This window comes from Gymnodraco acuticeps, unplaced genomic scaffold, assembly GCF_902827175.1.
Source record: "Gymnodraco acuticeps unplaced genomic scaffold, fGymAcu1.1, whole genome shotgun sequence".
Taxonomy (NCBI): Eukaryota; Metazoa; Chordata; class Actinopteri; order Perciformes; family Bathydraconidae; genus Gymnodraco; species Gymnodraco acuticeps.
In genome coordinates, this window is record NW_022991762.1 from 308,902 (window position 1) to 327,281 (window position 18,380).

General features: G+C 42.4%; 2 gene segments (V, D, J or C); one reads left to right on the forward strand and one right to left on the reverse strand.

Moving 5' to 3' along the window:
- Positions 1-1,615: 1,615 nt before the first annotated feature.
- On the reverse strand, positions 1,616-2,507 carry LOC117535073. The segment is given in 2 exon segments: positions 1,616-2,099; positions 2,192-2,507. Coding segments are annotated over 2 exon segments (393 nt in total).
- A 37-nt stretch (positions 2,508-2,544) lies between these two features.
- LOC117535053 lies at positions 2,545-4,658 on the forward strand. The segment is given in 3 exon segments: positions 2,545-2,556; positions 2,773-2,944; positions 4,068-4,658. Coding segments are annotated over 3 exon segments (507 nt in total).
- Positions 4,659-18,380: the final 13,722 nt, after the last annotated feature.

The following is an 18,380-nucleotide window of genomic DNA, read 5'->3' on the forward strand; positions in this document are numbered from 1 at the left end:
ATGAGCAGAATACAAGCATTTACAGTACAATTGGCAGTACAATGTAGCAGCTATGATATATTAAGTGCAAGATAAAATAAAAGAGCTACCTAAAGTGCAAGAGGAGGTACCCCTGTGTTAAAGTGCATTTAGCGGTGATTACACGTCTGTTTGTTGCTCAACCATTCTTTGAGTTGACCTTTAAAACTATTGAGAGTGGGACCATCCCGTATCTGAGTTGGGAGGCTATTCCACAACGAGCTGCCTTTAATGGAGAGGACATTTTGTCCAAAAGTTGTCCGTCTACGATGGACTTCACAGTCTCCTCTGGTTATTAAGATAAGATAAGAGAGAACTTCATTGATCCCAGTTTGGGAAATGTTTGTGTTGCAGCAGCATACAAAGACATGGCATTGTACAATACACATTTAAAGAAATAAACAAGAAAGTAGAACATATACATTTTGAATTAACAAATGAACAATAACAAGATATAAAGCAAGGTATTATATATAAGTATGTGACAGATGGAATATTAAATATTAAACTGAATATATAAATGTGAAATGTGTGAGGAATGAAAACTGATTGCTGATTTTCAGAGTTCAAATTGTGTCAGACGTCTCTTGGATGCTCCCATTGCAGAAAAACATGATTGAGTTCATTTTCACAATAAAAACAGCTACTATGAAACAGTCTGCTGTGGGTTGACTGAAGGGAAACACACAGTCCAGGTGGGATTTGAACCCGGTCTTAAGTAAATCTGTTTTAGGATGAAATAAATGCTTAATTTCTCTGCAGGTTAAAGAAGATACACTTTCTGCATCTTCAGTGTCACCTTTTTAGTCTCTGGTTCATTTGGTCCGGCGGGGAAGGACAAAGATTGAGTATGAAGAAACAGGGTTTGAACCCCGCCTGAGGGAACAACAAAGGAGTTTGTGTGGCTTCATTTGTCGCCTCATAAAAAACATTCCAATTTCAAAAATGATTCGATATGATGTCACGTTGATTTCCTCTTGGGTATTTAATGATAGCTACAAACTAACGGAGGGAGGTCATTTGTGTTCAGTGTGTTATATTCATGAGAGGAGAATAAGGACAGAGAGGTCAGAGATGGTCCTGCTTTAAAGTCCTCCTCCTGGCGACATGTGGACAAATGTTTCTGGGTTATTTTTGGCTGCCATAAAAGAGAAATTGTCTTGAAATGTACAAAAAACATTTGGGATCGGTCAATTGGTAGCAAGGATGCTAGAACAGTCAGTAGCTCGTCTGAACACTATCGCTTGAGAGTTAAAAGCTCATTTGTTTTCGGCTCAGTAATGAGAGCAACACTGTGATTGGTTTTGGGGTAGGAGGTTTCAAAATAAAGAAATAAGTTTAAAAAAAACATGATTTTCTGAAATAGGAATTGCAACACTGATGGAGACAGAGATCATATCAGTCTGATCTGAGGTCAGGGAGATAATGGAGCCCCAACAGCTGAGAAAAACTAAAGCTGCCTTGCTCCTAAATGTAAATAGTTACAATAATACTTTGGAGTGAGAAGCAGAGATCATAATATGGTTTGTGTGAAATGCTGTTTTTACATCAAATGTGTTTTTTTGAACTGGGTTTAATCTCAATGAGTAGTAAGATTATGTATATTTAAGAATAAGAAGTGAATAGTGCTGGGTGGGTTCCTGTCAGCTCTGAGTTCAGTGGGCTGTGTCAGTCTCTTCCTCTTCAGCAGCTGCAGGTGGTTCCTGCTGTAACAGCTCAGAGTCTCTGCAGTCTGACTGAGGGAGGTTTTTGTACGACGACAAATCACTGTGTGAACACGTAACCACTGTGGTAACTCTGACAGTAATAAACTGCTGCATCTTCAGCCTTCAGTCCAGTGATGGTCATAGAGAAGTCAGAGCCGCTTCCACTGCCACTAAACCGAGGTTCTGTTCCTGATTCAAGTGTGCTCGCATATTTTATCAGGAGCTTTGGAGGCTGTCCAGATTTCTGTTGATACCAGAACATATAATTATTACCGGCAACATCTCTGCTGGCTTTACAGGTGAGAGTGACGGTGGATCCTGGAGCAGACGTCTCGACTGCAGGCTGAGTCACAGTCACAGTCTGACCGCTGCATCCTGCACACAGAAACAGATCATTGATTTCTCAGCAGAAAGAAAGGAGAGGAAAGGCAGCACATGATGTTTGAAATGTTGCTGAGTGAATGAACCTGTGAAACAGCAGCAGGCCAGCGTCCAGATGAGGATGGTGATGAGAGTCATGGTGCTTTCTGCTGACTGACACATGTGAGTCCTGCAGTGTTGAACTCACAGGACTATAAACCTTCTCAGTTCACTGGAGGATCAGCTGACCATGCAAAGCCTCCTCTCTATGGAAATGATGTCTCTGCTCTCAGCACACTGAAGGCAACGTGGGACACGAAACCAGGAGGAACACTGTCTGGATTTACACCGTCTATCATCTGAATGGAAGAACATATTTATATCAGGAGTGGAGATGAGGATTTGAGTTTGTGTCCACTGTGGTTGGTATGATATGTCTGTTTGTCTGACATTAACATACATGAGATTCACTGTAGATCAATAACATGTTTCAGTTCTGTTTCAAATACATTTGTTAATAACTGTTATTGAAAAGCCTCGTGTTCATTTAACCGTGTAGAAACTAATATAAAACTGACAAAGTTAGTTGTGTAGAAGACTGTAATGGTTTCTCTGCCAGGTGTAGAAAAGTGATGAGAAATGACATAAATCATCTTAATTCTTCCAGAGATGTAATCCATATCTTTAGAAAAGCTTTGTTGATTTAAAAACTGTATATGTGTCTCTGTTATCAGTGAGATCAGGGAGCTTTCTCAGTGATACATGCTTGCTGACAGTGCAGGAGGTTTTTGTACGGCCACTCAATGAGTTTGTATCACTGTGGTGGACTTTTGGTGGAGGAACCAAACTCATCGTTGACTGTAAGTACCAGAGATTTGTATTTTATACAACTATTAGCAAATATATAACTTTCATTAATTATTAAATGAGACTCAAGTTAAAAAAAACTTAGATTCCATTTTTATATTTTTGTATTAAGCTCCTCTTGTAATCTGAAAGGAACCTTTGCAGACTTCTATATTAATTGTTCTTTTCGTACAAATAATTTTTTTAAAGCAAATAACTTGTTTATTGTCTATATTATATTTTATTATCATAACAATTTTATACTCAATGTTTTTATTTATTAAAATGTGTTAACGCGTGACGTCTCCGCCACATTCAGTTTTACATTTGTAGATCACAATATTGTATTTATTTACATTATTTATCTATTGTCTTTTAAAATATCAACTATTTAGTTGAATTCAAGTTAAATACGGATTCATTTAAACTTGTGATTGTATCAGTTAATGCAGCTTGTCGTCGTGTTCACGGTTCATTGATTTGACATGCAGTGAAAAGGAAGTGAAAGAGACAGATGATAAATGTTTGAACTGTTTTCACTTGAGACGTTCAGCTCTGTCAGTTTAAAGAACATCATCACACATGTGAAGATATTCAATCATTATTATCAATGAATCTTTAGCTTGCACACTTTACACAAAGTCAGTCATTCACACTTGAATCATGTGGGTCTGATCCTGAGTGATTTATGAGAGTAACAGCAGCACAACTTATTCTGTTATATTTGATGAAATATAAGGATTCAAGGATTCAAGGCTTTTCTTGTCATGTGTACATAGCTACAGTGCAGATACTTCAATGAGCATCTTAGGTCACAGGCTCCTCCAACAGAGCAGCACAATAACACAGATACAATAGAGCAAGGAGAGTCTAGATACAAGTAATTGGAATATGATATATTAGATAAATAATGTGTAAGTTGCAAACAGATGAATGTTATTCTTTTAAAAGACGTACAACACTCAAATGTAAATTATAAAAGGCAGTGATACCAATGTTTCCACAGAGGTGACTGGTATCGTAAAGAACTGACACAAGGATTTGACAGCAGCAAAATGACAACATCAAAAAAGGACCTTATAATCAAGTGTTCACTCTAATGTCTCCCTTTTCCTCCCCCCTCCCTCCCTGCTCCAGTGGGTGTGCAGCAGCCCACCCTGAGCGTCCTCCCCCCCTCCAGAGAGGAGCTGCAGCAGGGCAGTGCCACTGTGGTGTGTCTGGCCAGCGGGGGCTTCCCCTCCGCCTGGAAGCTGGGCTGGAAGCTGGGGGGCAGCAGCAGCTCCTCAGGGGGGTCCCACAGCCCGGAGGTCCTGGGGAGCGACGGCCGCTACAGCTGGAGCAGCACCCTGAGCCTCTCTGCAGAGAGCTGGAGGGGGGCGGGCTCAGTGAGCTGTGAGGCCAGTCTGAGTGGACAGAGCCCTGTCACTCAAAGCCTGGACCCTGCCCGCTGCTCGGAGTAGAGCATCACTTCCTGTCTGGAGAGGAAGCCGCTGCTTTGCTAGAGATCTTCATGAAGACACACATCTCCTCTGCTCACATGTTGCTGCTGTCTCTGCTCAGTTGTTAGTGTTGCTCTCTAATCCTCACTTCCTGCATATTCTCCTGTTTGTTCATCAGCTCACAATTCAACTGGATTTCATTTGTTTCACTCCAACAGAAACTCATCATTCATCTCAAATGTGGCGTGAGCTTTAAACCATCATTAAATAAAAATGTTGATTAAAATGAGACTGTGTCTTTGTACTTCTTTAATTCATATGTTCATTGTGAGAAAGATGTATTAATACCTTCAGCATGAAACCTCGTATTATATTAATATAATTTATGACTGTGGGACAATTTCTTTTATTTCTTTTTATTCTTTTATTCTACTAAATTCATACAAAAAAGAATTATAATTCATACTCACAAAGATGAACAACATTAGTAGAAGCGGGAGGGCTGAAGCTTATGGGAAGTAGCCCTCCTGTGAATCATCCTAATATAACATTGGCATTATTGCGTCAAAAACATATAGAAATGAAGGAGTACAAAGAAATAAAGAAAACTAAAGAAAACTGGAGAAAAAAAAAGTTAGGGTAAGAAAATAATAAATGCATATGTATAATAAAAAAGGGTCATTTTCTGCACATGTCAGTAGCAGTTTCAACTTCAATTTTTGAAAATACTATATATAAATATATACATATGTACACATGTACTTGGCAAATGAATAATGATAATAATAATATATGCATATAAACATTATGAACACTTATTTTCAAGTGACTTTTTTTACATTCATTTGTTCACACATACACAAAATATACAGATGTTCAAGTGTATAAGTACACAAATGCACTCATATATACCAATACAAATATTGCAAGGCAATTTCCAGGGCTGAAATAATAATTGAACCCCATAACGATGAAAATAAATAAGAAGGAACAACAAAATGTAAAGTAATGTAGACCATATTAAATAAATACACAAACTGAAGGTATTAGTTCTAAAGAAATAATAATAATAAAAAGATAAAAAGGATTCCGGGAATAGAATATTTGAATTTAGTTTTGAATTGTTGATGACAAGTGATACTTGAAAGGTCTGGGTGAAGTCCATTGCACGTTCTAACTCCGTTTATGGATCAGCTGTGATTTGATGGTTGTTCTGCAGGGCTTGCTACACAACCAGTCAGGATGCCTAGCTGGGTATTTCCTGACTGTGGTTTGGAACTGCTTTTGAATGTTAGGAGGCATTTTGTTATGGAACATGTTGTGCATAATCAGTACTGTTTTAAGCTTTACTAAGTCAACACATTTTAATAGATTGAGTCTTTTAAATACTCAATCTATTAAAATACACAGTGGAGTGTAAACAACAACATTGTGTGTTTACAGTACTTCAAATGATTTAAATTGTGTTGCGTATGTTTGGACTGCGGTAATATCATTAATTGTTTTGTAGAGCCATTCATAAAGTTACTGTTAAATATATGTTGATATCAGTGGCTATAGTTCAACATGAATCTAACTTTCCCAGCTCACTCATAAAGAGACTGAATTTAATGACAATAATACAGTTTAAACAGGGTGTTGAAGAGTGTCTGTGAGTGTGTTTCAGCTTTATTTGGATTCATGGTGGTTCTGCTTGATGACTCTTGTGTTCACTGGACCAGTTCTCCTCCTCTCAGTCTCTTCACCTGCAGCTGCAGCAGGACGTTTTGCTTCAGACTGAAGGAGGTTTTTGTACGGCTCTAAATCACTGTGTGAACGTGCCATCACCATGAAGACCAAGACAATAGTAATCTCCTGCATCAACATCCTTAACGTTACTGATGGTTAAAGTGTACTGAGCACCAGATCTAGTACCACTGAATCTAGGCTCAGTTCCAGAGAACAGAGATGATGATAAGTATATAAGAGGTTTAGGAGCCTGTCCAGGTTTCTGAAGATACCAACTGAGATCAGGACCAATATCTGAGATCCCTGTAGCGCTGATGGTCACAGTCCCTCCAGGACTAACAGACTTGGATGAGTCAGTCTGAGTCAGGAACTTGTTGGCAGAAGACTCTGAAATGAGAAGTGAAATGTTAGATAACCAACAACATGGAGCAGCAGTTTAAATGATAATAGAAAGAGTTAAAGACAAAGCACATTGGATGCAAACATGAAAAGAAAAGACACACATTGAACCACACACACATTACTCCTATCATTTCAGATGATACATTTTCAAAGTCTCTCACCCTGACACAGAAAGCCCAACATGACAAGCAGAGTTACTGACAACATGATCTCCAGTTCTCAGGATGAGTGCAGGAACACGGTTCAGACTCTACGTGACTCAAGACCTTAAAACTGTGAGGAGCAGTGAAGCATTACAATCATGCAAATGACATGTCACACGTCAAGCAGACACCTGTCCTTGAGGAACCAAAATGCAGTTGAGGTGAGTTTTAGTTACGGTTTAACATCTCTTGAACATCATTTGGTCATTCAGAGTCACTCTGAAATGTGAGGGTAATGCTCTTCTAGGTACGTTCTTTTCTTTGCAAACATCTTTCCTTGTTTCCACTTCTTTCTGAAGTATCTCATGAACAGTTTAACAGTTCCCCCGCTGGCAAATCGATCTACATTGAACTCAATATCCACTGAGTGTTTGATTCTCTAGGATGTCCCTTCTTGTTATCAAATCCACTGAATAGAGACACAGCATGCCATGCAACAGAGAGACATCTAATATCTAACAGGTCTGTCAAGACTGGATGATTTTACCTCAATGAGGGGCCACATAGAGAAACACATACAAAGGGCTGGGCCACTCACTAGAGGTGAGGTATTCTGCCTCATAAATTAAGTTATAAGTTAAATCAATCAAATGTAAATCATGCTTGTTACCTGAATATGATTTAAGTAAAAAAGCTCACAGCTCTCCATAGGGTTTCATTTATTTTGTTGTAAAAAGTGTTGGCAGCTCATCCCTTAAAACAGGAGCCTCAGATTGCTTAAGATAAGGGGAAATATGAAGTATATATTTCAAGCTTGTTATGCAAATAACTTATTGGGCTTTTTTTTATCAACTAAGATTTGTTAGAAAATGTTTTCAACTTAAATGTATTTGAAAAGTGGGTTTATTGCCACATGAATACTACTATGTAATATAAGTCAACATATATATTTAAGAAGTATATTATAAGACAAGATGAAGTTTCAGGTGTGGGCCATATTCCATTATACTTTTGAATCGGCAAATAAAAAATGTACAAGACACCCCTGATCTATGCATTTAATGTATTGCCTGGTTAATAAATGTGCAACACAGTACTAGTCACATAGTGTCACACTGTAGACCCTGTTTTACATTAATCTCTCATTAGAGATGGCCTTTTTTTCTTAGTGACTATGTATATAATTGAACATCTGTATTAGGAAAGGGGAACATTTGAGTTTCACTTCCCCTCTGACTGGGGCTCATGTAGTTTCTGTACGTCTGTGCCGGTGGTGCGTATCAGAACCTCAGGTCAGGTCACAGCTCAGCACTCTGTACGCTGTTTCATACGAGGGAGGTTCTTGTATGACTCTATGAGCAGTGGCGACTGGTCATTAGGGGCACAGCCCCACCTAGTGTCCGCAGAAAGTATTAAAATAATGATTACAACAAAATGCAAAAAATAAATTAAAAAATATATAAAATATATTTTAAGATCATATTTAATCATCTGATTCGTCTGTACATTGTTGTTTTAGTATGTGTTCTTCTAATTAGTGTCTACAGTGTGTGCCTATTGAGCTGTTTAGAGCCGTGTGGGACAAAACCCGATCCTGCCCCTCCCTCTCACTGCCTAAGTGAACGGTGACTGTAAAAACTACACTGCGCATGCTCAGAGTATTTTCCTATGTAATGTGGGTGGCAAAAATGACCGTAGGGGCATAGAGCTGCCATCCCCACCATACGTCATCTCACATAATTCAGAGCTGATTGGCTGTAAGTACGTGTGCCGCGAAAAGTGTGGTGTGTGAAGAGGAGGAGAGAGACGCGTCCTAAAACCAGGAAGTAAGCTGCGCATGGGTTCCCTCCACAAAAAAGCAATGAGATTTCTCCATAGGATTTTAGAAAATAGCTCAAAATAAGATCTGTGGGAAACTTAGCTGTTAGATAAATGTACGTGTTGTTCAGCCGGATAATATCCACATGTCTACCCTACTTTTATCATTTTCTAATCATAAATCCATCATTTAGATTTATGATAGACTTTTGAAACTACAAGAAGATAAGGAGGACTTTTACAAAAAAGTAATAGAGATTTTTGTCCAGAAGGATAGGCAAATGGACTTCATCTTCAAGTCAAGGTAAAACCACCATTTTATTGAAAATGGGATCTTACTAAGAGAGAACAATTCAATATTTAAATGATAAAATTACATTTTTTGGGTATCCTTCTGTTGAACTGTCTGTTTAAAATTAATTGAAGCATCAGACTAAAAAAGCTTTTGAAAATAATATTTTGACCTAAATCAAAATATAATATTTGTAAACCTGAAGAGTCAGTGCTAGTGCCTCACCAGCCATGAACCTCACTGCAGAAGCTTATATATAGACATCTGAGTTTTTTGTGCCCCACCACTTTTGTACATATAGAAACGCCACTGTCTATAAGGCCGACATTAGCTCCCATACAGCAGTCACTTCATGCATCTTCACCTCTTGGTGGTGGGAGTGACTTTCATTTCAAATCCACTACAGCTCAGAGACAGAGAAATAAAACATAGCTACTGAATGCAAACTATTTTATATGAAGAACAGTTTGAACATTAAACTAAACCAACCCTATTTATGTAAAGGCTGGTTAATGCACTCTCTGTAGACTCAAATCGGTATCTCACCCTGGATGTAGACTACCAGTACCAGCAGTAAAACCAGCAATAACCTTATTTAAAAACTGGATAATTGTGCATCAAGGCCAACAAATCTTCTCTGAGAGTTGTCTGTGTTACATCTGCATGAAAAAACAACAATGCTGCCATCTTGAGTCAAAATAGGAGTATGTAGAGACATTTGAATCTTTCACATCATGCACAGAATCTGAGATACAGTGACATAAAAGTCCCTTCTTTATCGGAGCAAAGTTCTCTTGTGAGTCTTTATCGCTTTGTAGTCGCCCTGTATAACAATCTAGAGTCTGTCTGGGTCTCTTTGTAGTTGTTTTGCCTCTTTATAAAGTAATTTAGCACTTCTTTGTGGCGTCATGCCTCTTTCTCATCATTATGCAGTTCAAACCGGAGAGACGTGATGTAAGAATTACATATTTATTGTTTACGCGTCATATGAATGAAATGATTGCCATGATAATACAACAGGAGAATGTAATGGTGTTTGGCGATTAGGCCCCGGTTTGCAGGATAATCATTCAGGAGGGAAAGAACCGCTCCGATGAAATCCCCAAAACCAGTGAAGTATGAAATACTGAGATGAACTGACTTGCTTACCTTGTGGGGTGACTGGTGATCTGGGAATGAAAGATAATAGATTAACATATGTAAGCGGCATTGGGCCGGAATCACTGCCGGAGCTTACGGGTCATGCTGAGACTCTGACTGCCGAAATCAGTGCCGGTCTTATCTGAAAACGACCTGCGGGTCGCCTGCCTGGCTAGCAGGGCTTGACTACGCCGCCCGAAGGTCGAACGGTTTTGTTTTGTAACTGACACCGAAGTGTACGGTGGCCCAACGTCCACGACACCGAAGTGTACGGTAGCCCGAAGCTACGACACCGAAGTGTACGGTGGCCTTCCGCCACGCCTGACTTCGCAGGATATATATATTTTTTTTTTCTTCTTTACTCTTTCTTTATTTTTATTTAAATTTTTCTTTGTTTTGTAACTGACACTAACTGTGTACGGTGGCCTTCAGCCACGCCTGACTTCGCAGGATATATCTTTATCTTTTCCTTCTTTACTCTTTTCCTCTATCTTTATTTCCTTTGTTTTGTAACTGACACCGAAGTGTACGGTGGCCTTCAGCCACGCCTGACTTCGCAGGATATATCTTTATCTTTTCCTTCTTTACTCATTTCCTCTTTCTTTATTTCCTTTGTTTTGTAACTGACACCGAAGTGTACGGTGGCCCGAAGCCACGACACCGAAGTGTACGGTGGCCCGAGTCCACGCCTGACTTCGCAGGATATATCTTTTTCTTCTTTACTTTTTCCTCTTTCTTTATTTTCTTTGTTTTGTAACTGACACCGAAGTGTGCGGTGGCCCGAGTCCGTACCTGACTTTGCAGGATATACATTTTACACTAACACATTTGAGCAAGGGCCTGGGATTTGGATACCTGTGTCCAGGAGATGAAGCCCGTTACGTGTAGGTGCGCGTGAGACGAGACGTTATTCCCTGTGGGCGGGGCCCGCGGACTAGGACGGGAATGCAGTTTGAATATCAGGTACCTTAGTGAGACATATATACTTATGAATGTGTTTATGAGCCACCACCAGTTATATGCATAGATACCATAGTTAGGGTCTGAGAGATCTTTGGGAAGCCCGTACGGCGCTGATGTCCGGACGAATGAAGGTTGTGAAGGCGGAGGAGGACCACCGTCCTAGTTGTTGTAGGGATGAGGTAGAGAGACCTTGATTAGCAGCAGAGGTGGCTGCACCTATCCTGAAGGAATGCCCCGGGTATGATATGGGTGATAGGCTGGATTTAGTGAGAACTTGCTTGAGGTAGAAATTGACGGGGCCATGACCCTGCGAACCACTCTCCCTGGAAGAAACCCCCAAAACCCATGGATGGGCGGCATCCGTGAAGAACCTCATTGAGTCAGAGGAACGCACGAGGCCATCGTAAAAGAAAGTAACTCCGTTCCAGTGGGCGAGCAGGAGGGACCAGAACCGAAGGTCTGAGCGGCAGCCTTCATCTAAGAAAACGCAGTCATGGAGGTTGTCGACCGCTGATGCTGCGTCCAGGAGGCGGGAGATGAACGAGCGCCCCTGGGGGATGACGTGCATGGCGAAGTTGAGGTGTCCGAGAAGGGAGAGCAACTGTTGTTTTGTGATAACTTGTTGCTCGCAGTATGACTTGGTGATGTCCCGGATGCGCTGCAATTTGTCGGAGGGGAGAGACGCCTTCATGTCTATGGAGTCGAGGATGATGCCTAAGAACTCTAAGCGTGTGTCGGGACCTAACGTTTTCTCTTTGGAGAGAGGGACACCTCACTCCTGAAGCAGTGTTTAAGCTTGGCCAGTGAGATCCCTGAGCTGTCCTGTGGCGGGTTTATGGGGAGGAAGTCGTCCGGTAGGTGAAGGACGGAGGGGATTCTGACGATGTTCAGCAGGATCCAATAGAGCGCTTCCGAGAAGGAATTGAAGATGCGGGGGCTGCTTCTGCACCCGAAGGTCAGGCGAACGGCGAAGATAGAGTTTGGACTCCCACTTAATACCGAACAAGTTCCACTGAGACGGATGAATGGGGATGATTTGAAGGCATCGGTAATGTCCGCTTTGGAGAGCCGAGCTCCGTGCCCTGTGAACTTGATCATCTTTATTGCATTATCCGCTGAGGCATGGTGAAGGGAGAACTGATCTGGAGGGATGATGCTATTGACGCTGCAGAACGGGCCGGAGCAGGGAGCGGACAGATCGAAAATCAGCCTTTTATTTACGTGTGGCTATTCCGATGGGATTTGAACGGAACACTGAGAAGGGGGAGGAGCTAAAAGGACCGATTATATATCCTTTGAGAAGTTCTTTGTCGATGAGCTGGGAAACTATGTTGGGTTCTTTAGCGGCTGACTGTAAGTTTCTTGCTACGAAAGTCACTGTGGGAGATGGGAGGACCCCTACCCTGAAGCCTTGGGAGAGCCCTGACGGGAGATAGTCAACGAACACGGAATCTGTAGATAGCGCAGCTGCTAGCTGAGGGATGTTAATGGGAGTGGAGGGGTGATATTCCAGAATGTTTTTATTTATTTATTTATTTTTGATGTTTCTGGCGCAGAGCCACTGTGACGGCCCGTCCACACGGTGGCGTGCGTTACAGCTTCCAAACGCTTCTGCCCATTCACTTTGAATGGGGTGACGTCACTTTTAGCAGAACTGTATTTTGGGAAGCGACGTGGAGCGTTTGCTGGCGTTGCTCGCTTCAAAAAGTTGAGCAATGTTCAACTTTTGGCGCCTCGGCAGAAGCGTCAGCCAATGAAATCCCGTTTATGCAAATCTGCCAGTACAAGCGCTAGCCAATCAGACCACGTGTATGCTGGGAGAGACTACGCAGGTAATTCCTCATATTCCAAAAATGTGAGGGAAAATTCATTATAGCGGTAGTGAATCACCCGGTGCTGTATGATCAGTCTCTGTTCATCTACCGGGATACGAACCAGAGGAGCGAGGCATGGAGGGAGGTGGCAGAGACAGTGGGTGAAAACTTTTTTTTTTTCCAGTTTACTTCGTTTTAACATTGCTATTGCTTTGTGTGTCGGGGGCAAGAGATTCATGTGATTGGTTGTTGCTGCTGTGCGGACCAGTAGCGTAGGCAGAAATGTACTTTAGGGTGGGCCTGTAAAAATATAGGGTGGGCCAGATTTTTCTTCTGCACATCAGAAACTAACCACAATCCCGCCGGTACCGGTGGCAGATTACTTTTAGAATACTTCCTTTTCTTTTTTTTCTTTCCTCTTCTTTTTATCTTTTCTTTTTCTTCTTTCTCTTTAGAATACTTTATTTTCCATAACAGATGGGTATGTTTTGGTGAACAGGAGACACATATTTTACTGTTTTAATGGCTTATGAAGAGCACAAACACAACATTTTAGTGTCATAAAAAGAAAAACTCACCCAGACTGCATTCTTTGTACTGTCTTAAAACCTTTCCTTGGAATATGTTATGCATTGTAAGGTGTCCTTGGGTGCTTTGAAAGGCGCCCCTAAATAGAATGCATTATCATTATTATTTATTATCTGAAACGATGTAATAACTTTTAAAAATGTTCCCAGTTACTTGCCCCATGCATTCGGCAGCAGCAGGCCATTCAGTTATATTTGATCCCGTTATAAATGTCATCATTTCGACAATAAATAAATGCTACATAAACGTTATCTTCCACGTTTTATCTAAACGTCTCCGTTTCTACCTTTCAATATGTTTTGAAAGAGAACTCTCTCTCTCTCATCTGCGTGCGGGGCGGGGCCTCACGGACACGCTGCATCTCTCGCTCACAGATACGCTGCAGCGCTGTGCAGTGTGCAGTGCACACGGTTCTGCCGGTAATGAATATTACATATTGTGAGGAAACTTTCCACCAATAATTCCAATAAGTATTCACTTCAGGTTTACGAAAGTAACTGCACTCAGATTACTCGTTTTTCAAATGTAACACCAGCTGAATATACTGATTTTTTTTCTGATTACGTAACACCGTACATGTATTCCGTTACAACCAGGGTCGGCGTCATGGGGGGTCATTCGCGGGCCATGCCCCCCCAAATGAGTCACTGTGCCCCCCCAACACAGGGTGGGCAAGCCTTGCCACTTTGCCGATTTTTTCTTTTTTTTATCATATAGGCTAAGTGAAAACGTTTCCACTAAAGGTTTTTTGTGTGAAATACATCAGAAATAAATAATACAAATATAAAACACAGCTCACTGCTGCTCTCTGATTGGTGTGTTGCTTGACCAATGACCCCCGACCTTTTTTTTGTTATCATTACGTGGCTGAGTGTTTAGATGAAAGCCCAGTGGCGATCTGTTAATCTGTTACACTGATTATACAGTAAAGCCATCAAAAATAATATGATATACAGTACAGTACAAGTACATGGGTCTCTGTGTTTCATTCAAGCTCTGTGTGTGTGTGGCACGAGCGCATTTTGTGAGTGCGCGAGCGGTAACGTGGAATGTTGTGGTTAGCATCTGGTTAGCTAGCTATGCTAACGGATATAAAGGGCTGTTTCTACACCAAGGTGGAGGAGAGTCCTCTCCTGTCAGACTGAGAGGATCTTATAACGTCAGCTCAGTGAGGTAAGGACTCTCTCAGTGTTTAGATAGTTCACTTTAGTGTAGGTTATCTCAGTGGGTCTCAAACGGTTTGGTCACCATTTATGTAAGTATTTTCGAGGAATACCTTTATATGATCATTATAGTTATTAAAGAGAGAATCAATGAAAAACGGGTATGAAATACTATAGGACAGTAACACAAGAATACAGTTTAAAAGGGGAATGATTAGTGAAATATCCATAAAGAAAAAGTAAATCTGTGTACAGTTCTGTTTCATATGGATGCTGAGAGATGTAGGCTATCCATAGATCTCTTCATTTTGCTCTCCAAGTGCACCAGATTGATGCATTTAACTTCAATATTTTAAAAATAATCTTCCCGGGGGAGCATGCCCCCAGACCCTCCTAGAGGAGGTTAGGTCCACCCCCACCTAAAACATGTTCACATGGATAGGATACTAAATACATTTGCACACTTTTTATATGATGGCCTATGTCCATATCAAATCAAATCAAGTTTTATTTATATAGTACATTTTTCAACGATTTTTGGTCGAGCCAAAGTGCTGTATATACAGTATAATACAAAAATAACCTACAGTAAAGACACTTTACAGCAAATACAACAGCACAGTTTGTGCAGAATATCAGTATGAGAAAACCACACCCTCTGTCCTTATATGTTTCTGTTTTGGTGGTCGTGCCACAACCGTGCATGTATGCACAAGTCATAGGTGCACTATACAATAGCACTACACCCCTGCAATCTGTGTGAAAGACAATAGACTTTACAGCATGTTTTTTTAAATTGAAGTTGCGTTGGTGTTTGTGTGTTGGTTGTTGACGGCAGTGTGTGCCCCCCCTTGGTAAATGATTGCCCCCCCATTCGAGTTGTTCTAGAGCCGACCCTGGTTACAACCCAACCCTGTGTAAGGGTGAGTGCAAAATGTTTCTTTAAAACTAGTACCTGAGTGCAACGGAAGTTGAAGCTCCTGTGGCGGAGTCTTCCAGAGCCTGGAGGCGAGCATCGATAGCTATAATGGAGCTAGCCAGGGATTGCAGGGAGCCGGCCGCGCTACTCTCCATAACGGCCCCTACACACGGCGGCGTGCGTTACTGCTTGGCGGTGGGCGTGTCTGAAGCTTGGGGATTTTTTACGAACAACGCGACCAACAACCAATCACATGAATGTCCCGCCCCGGACATACAAAGCAAAGCATTCATGCTACATCCATGCTGGCTAAATATACTGTCTATGCTTGCTAGCTGTCCATTCAAACGAAGTACACTGGATATAAACTCCCCAAACAGGCGAAAACCGACCAGTTTCACCCACTGTCTCTGCCACCTCCCCCCATGCCTGGCTCCTCCGGTTTGTATCCCTGTATGTAAAGAGGGACTGGTCATATAGTACCGCCACGATCATTTTCTCCTCCATTTTTTGACATATGGGAAATAACTGCGGTCTAGCTCTCCCAACATACACGCGGTTTGATTGGCTAGCGCTTGTAATGTCAGATTTGCATACGCAGGATTTGATTGGCTGACGCCTCCGTCGAAGCGGCAAAAGTAGAACATTGCTCTACTTTTGCAGCGAGCACCGCGAGAGAAGCTACGCTTTGCTCCCACAATGCAGTTCGGCGAATCGTGACGTCACCCCATTCAAAGTGAATGGGCAGAAGCGTTGAAGCGGCAACGCACGCTGCCGTGTGTAGGCTCCGTAAGGGGTGTGACACTCCCTGCCTGGCGAGCCTGAGAAGGGGTGGATTTTTGGAGGGGGACGGGATCCTGGAGGGCTCGACTTCCTGCCCTTTTTTACCTCCGCGGCTGCGGCCTCGTCCTCGCCCTGCTCTCTGGGGAGCTGACTAGAGCTGCTGCCCCGGACTGGGGAGCTACGCTGGAGACCTGGTCCGAGAGCTCTCGCAGCTGAGAGAGAGTGAGGCCTGGGGCTGTGGGAAAGCCCTGCTGCAGGAGCCGGGCGATGAGGAAGTCTGCCTCTGTTGATAAGCCGCTATGGGGTGCCGAACCGGGATCGGAGACTTCCAGAGAAGGTTTGTGTTCCGAATTGTCCGAGTTGGACATCTTGAGCTAGTTGTTTCTTACGGTTTTTCTCACGAGAAGGAGTATTGTAGTACTATCATTGCGTGTGATCATCTGCAATGACAACTGACAGGGAGGAAGAGCAGGCATTTAAGGAATTTAGCATGTGCAGCGATTGGCTGCTGAGGGGTGACGCCCTCGTATTTAATGAGGGAGGAAGGGAGCCATAGAGTGACGTGTAATGGCGCATTTCCACTGCAGCGGGTAGGCCCGTTTAAGCGTCCTTAACCGTCCTCAAGTGGCCAGGCCAGTTTTTGGTGGCCTTTCCATATAGCCTAGTACCGGCTAGCGGGTACTTTTTCCCTCTTTTTCCGGCCCCATAAAATCGTGGTTCTATCAGACCAGGGCCAGGGCTGAACTAGTGACGTCAACACTCTCGACTGCTGATTGGTCAGAGAGAATCGTCACAAGATCGCGCGCGAGATCATCCCTAGCGTCGCATATATATCTAGAAGCAAGCTTGCAGCATTTTTATAAACAGCATTTTTGTAAACGGAGGAGCTACAAAAATGGCAACGTCAAAGAAAAGCACACCGTGGTCGACCGAGGAGGTGACGACGTTCCTACATCTCATTGGGGACGATAAAATCCAGCGGGAGTTCGACGGAACAACGCGAAATGTGAAGCCGATCGCCCCGCCTACACTGCGTTGCTACCCCAGGTCCTAAACTGTAATGGATATGCGCCACGGCCTCGGACGGCCAGCGAGGCAGCCCGAGGCCTGAGCGAGGATGCTTAGGGACGCTTAAATGGGGCTACCCCGTTGCAGTGGAAATGCGCCATAAGTGACTCGTGTTAGGTCTTCCTTATTGAACTTGCGCTAAAGCTTTCATTTTGTATTACTCCATTGAAGTGCAAAGTACATTTCACAGTGTCTTGGACATGTTGTTACGGTCCCAACCTCTACTCCGCGGTAGTGGCTCGTACTGAGACCCGCAACATGAAAGAATACACGCAATAACCGGTACTTGAAAACAAGCATTTATTGATAATCAGCCGTTTGCTCACACAAGCGAAACGGGAAACAAAAAGAGGTCTGGAGGACTGGCCAAAAGGAACAAACAGAAGGAGGGAACCCGAGCCAGCCACACGCCGTAGGACCCAGAGCTTCCCCCCCCTAACCAGAAATCAATTATAAACCCTATGGGGAACAAAATAAAGCCACGAAAACTGGACTACCAGGTCCTCCAGAAACACATCTGCAAAAATATGGCCTCCAGCTCAAAATGGCAAAGAGGTATTCTAAGGAGAGTGTCTCCCGGCGTTAGGATAGGCGAGACATCCTTCTCCTCCAGCTTCTCTTTATATATACACGGCTGAGTGGAATTTGGAACACCTGGGCAGAGGCGGAGCCAGGGGCAGACCAGGTGCACCTGCGCAGCAGGGAGACAGAAAATAAAACAAGGAGGGGAAGAAATGTCTACACAGACATCCACTCGAAGTCAACAATTTTCTGAAGAATGTGCTGACATGGGGGTTTAAATTGCCATGCCTCTTTTTGGCTTTCGAGCCCGTCTTGGGATTAACGCCCAGGAAGCACCTGAAAACAATAAGCCAAGACAACAATTTCAATTTTACATAGATTTATATGTTGCATAGTTTATTTTAAGGCACATGCAGCGCCTGCCCCTTTCAATTTAAGTAAAACCTGCACCAAATAAATACATTAGTATTTAAAGCCAAGCAAGAGCGGTAAAAGCAAGAAAATCACTTAATTTGTTGTGTTATCACAGAGGATGGTCTGAATACAGTATTGTACTGTGAAATAATACAGTAACATGTTGTGAAATCCTGGTAATCATTTATCCTGTACATTCACAGTAATTAACTGTGCCTGTATTGATTTCACTGTGAAATTCAAAATTACAGTAT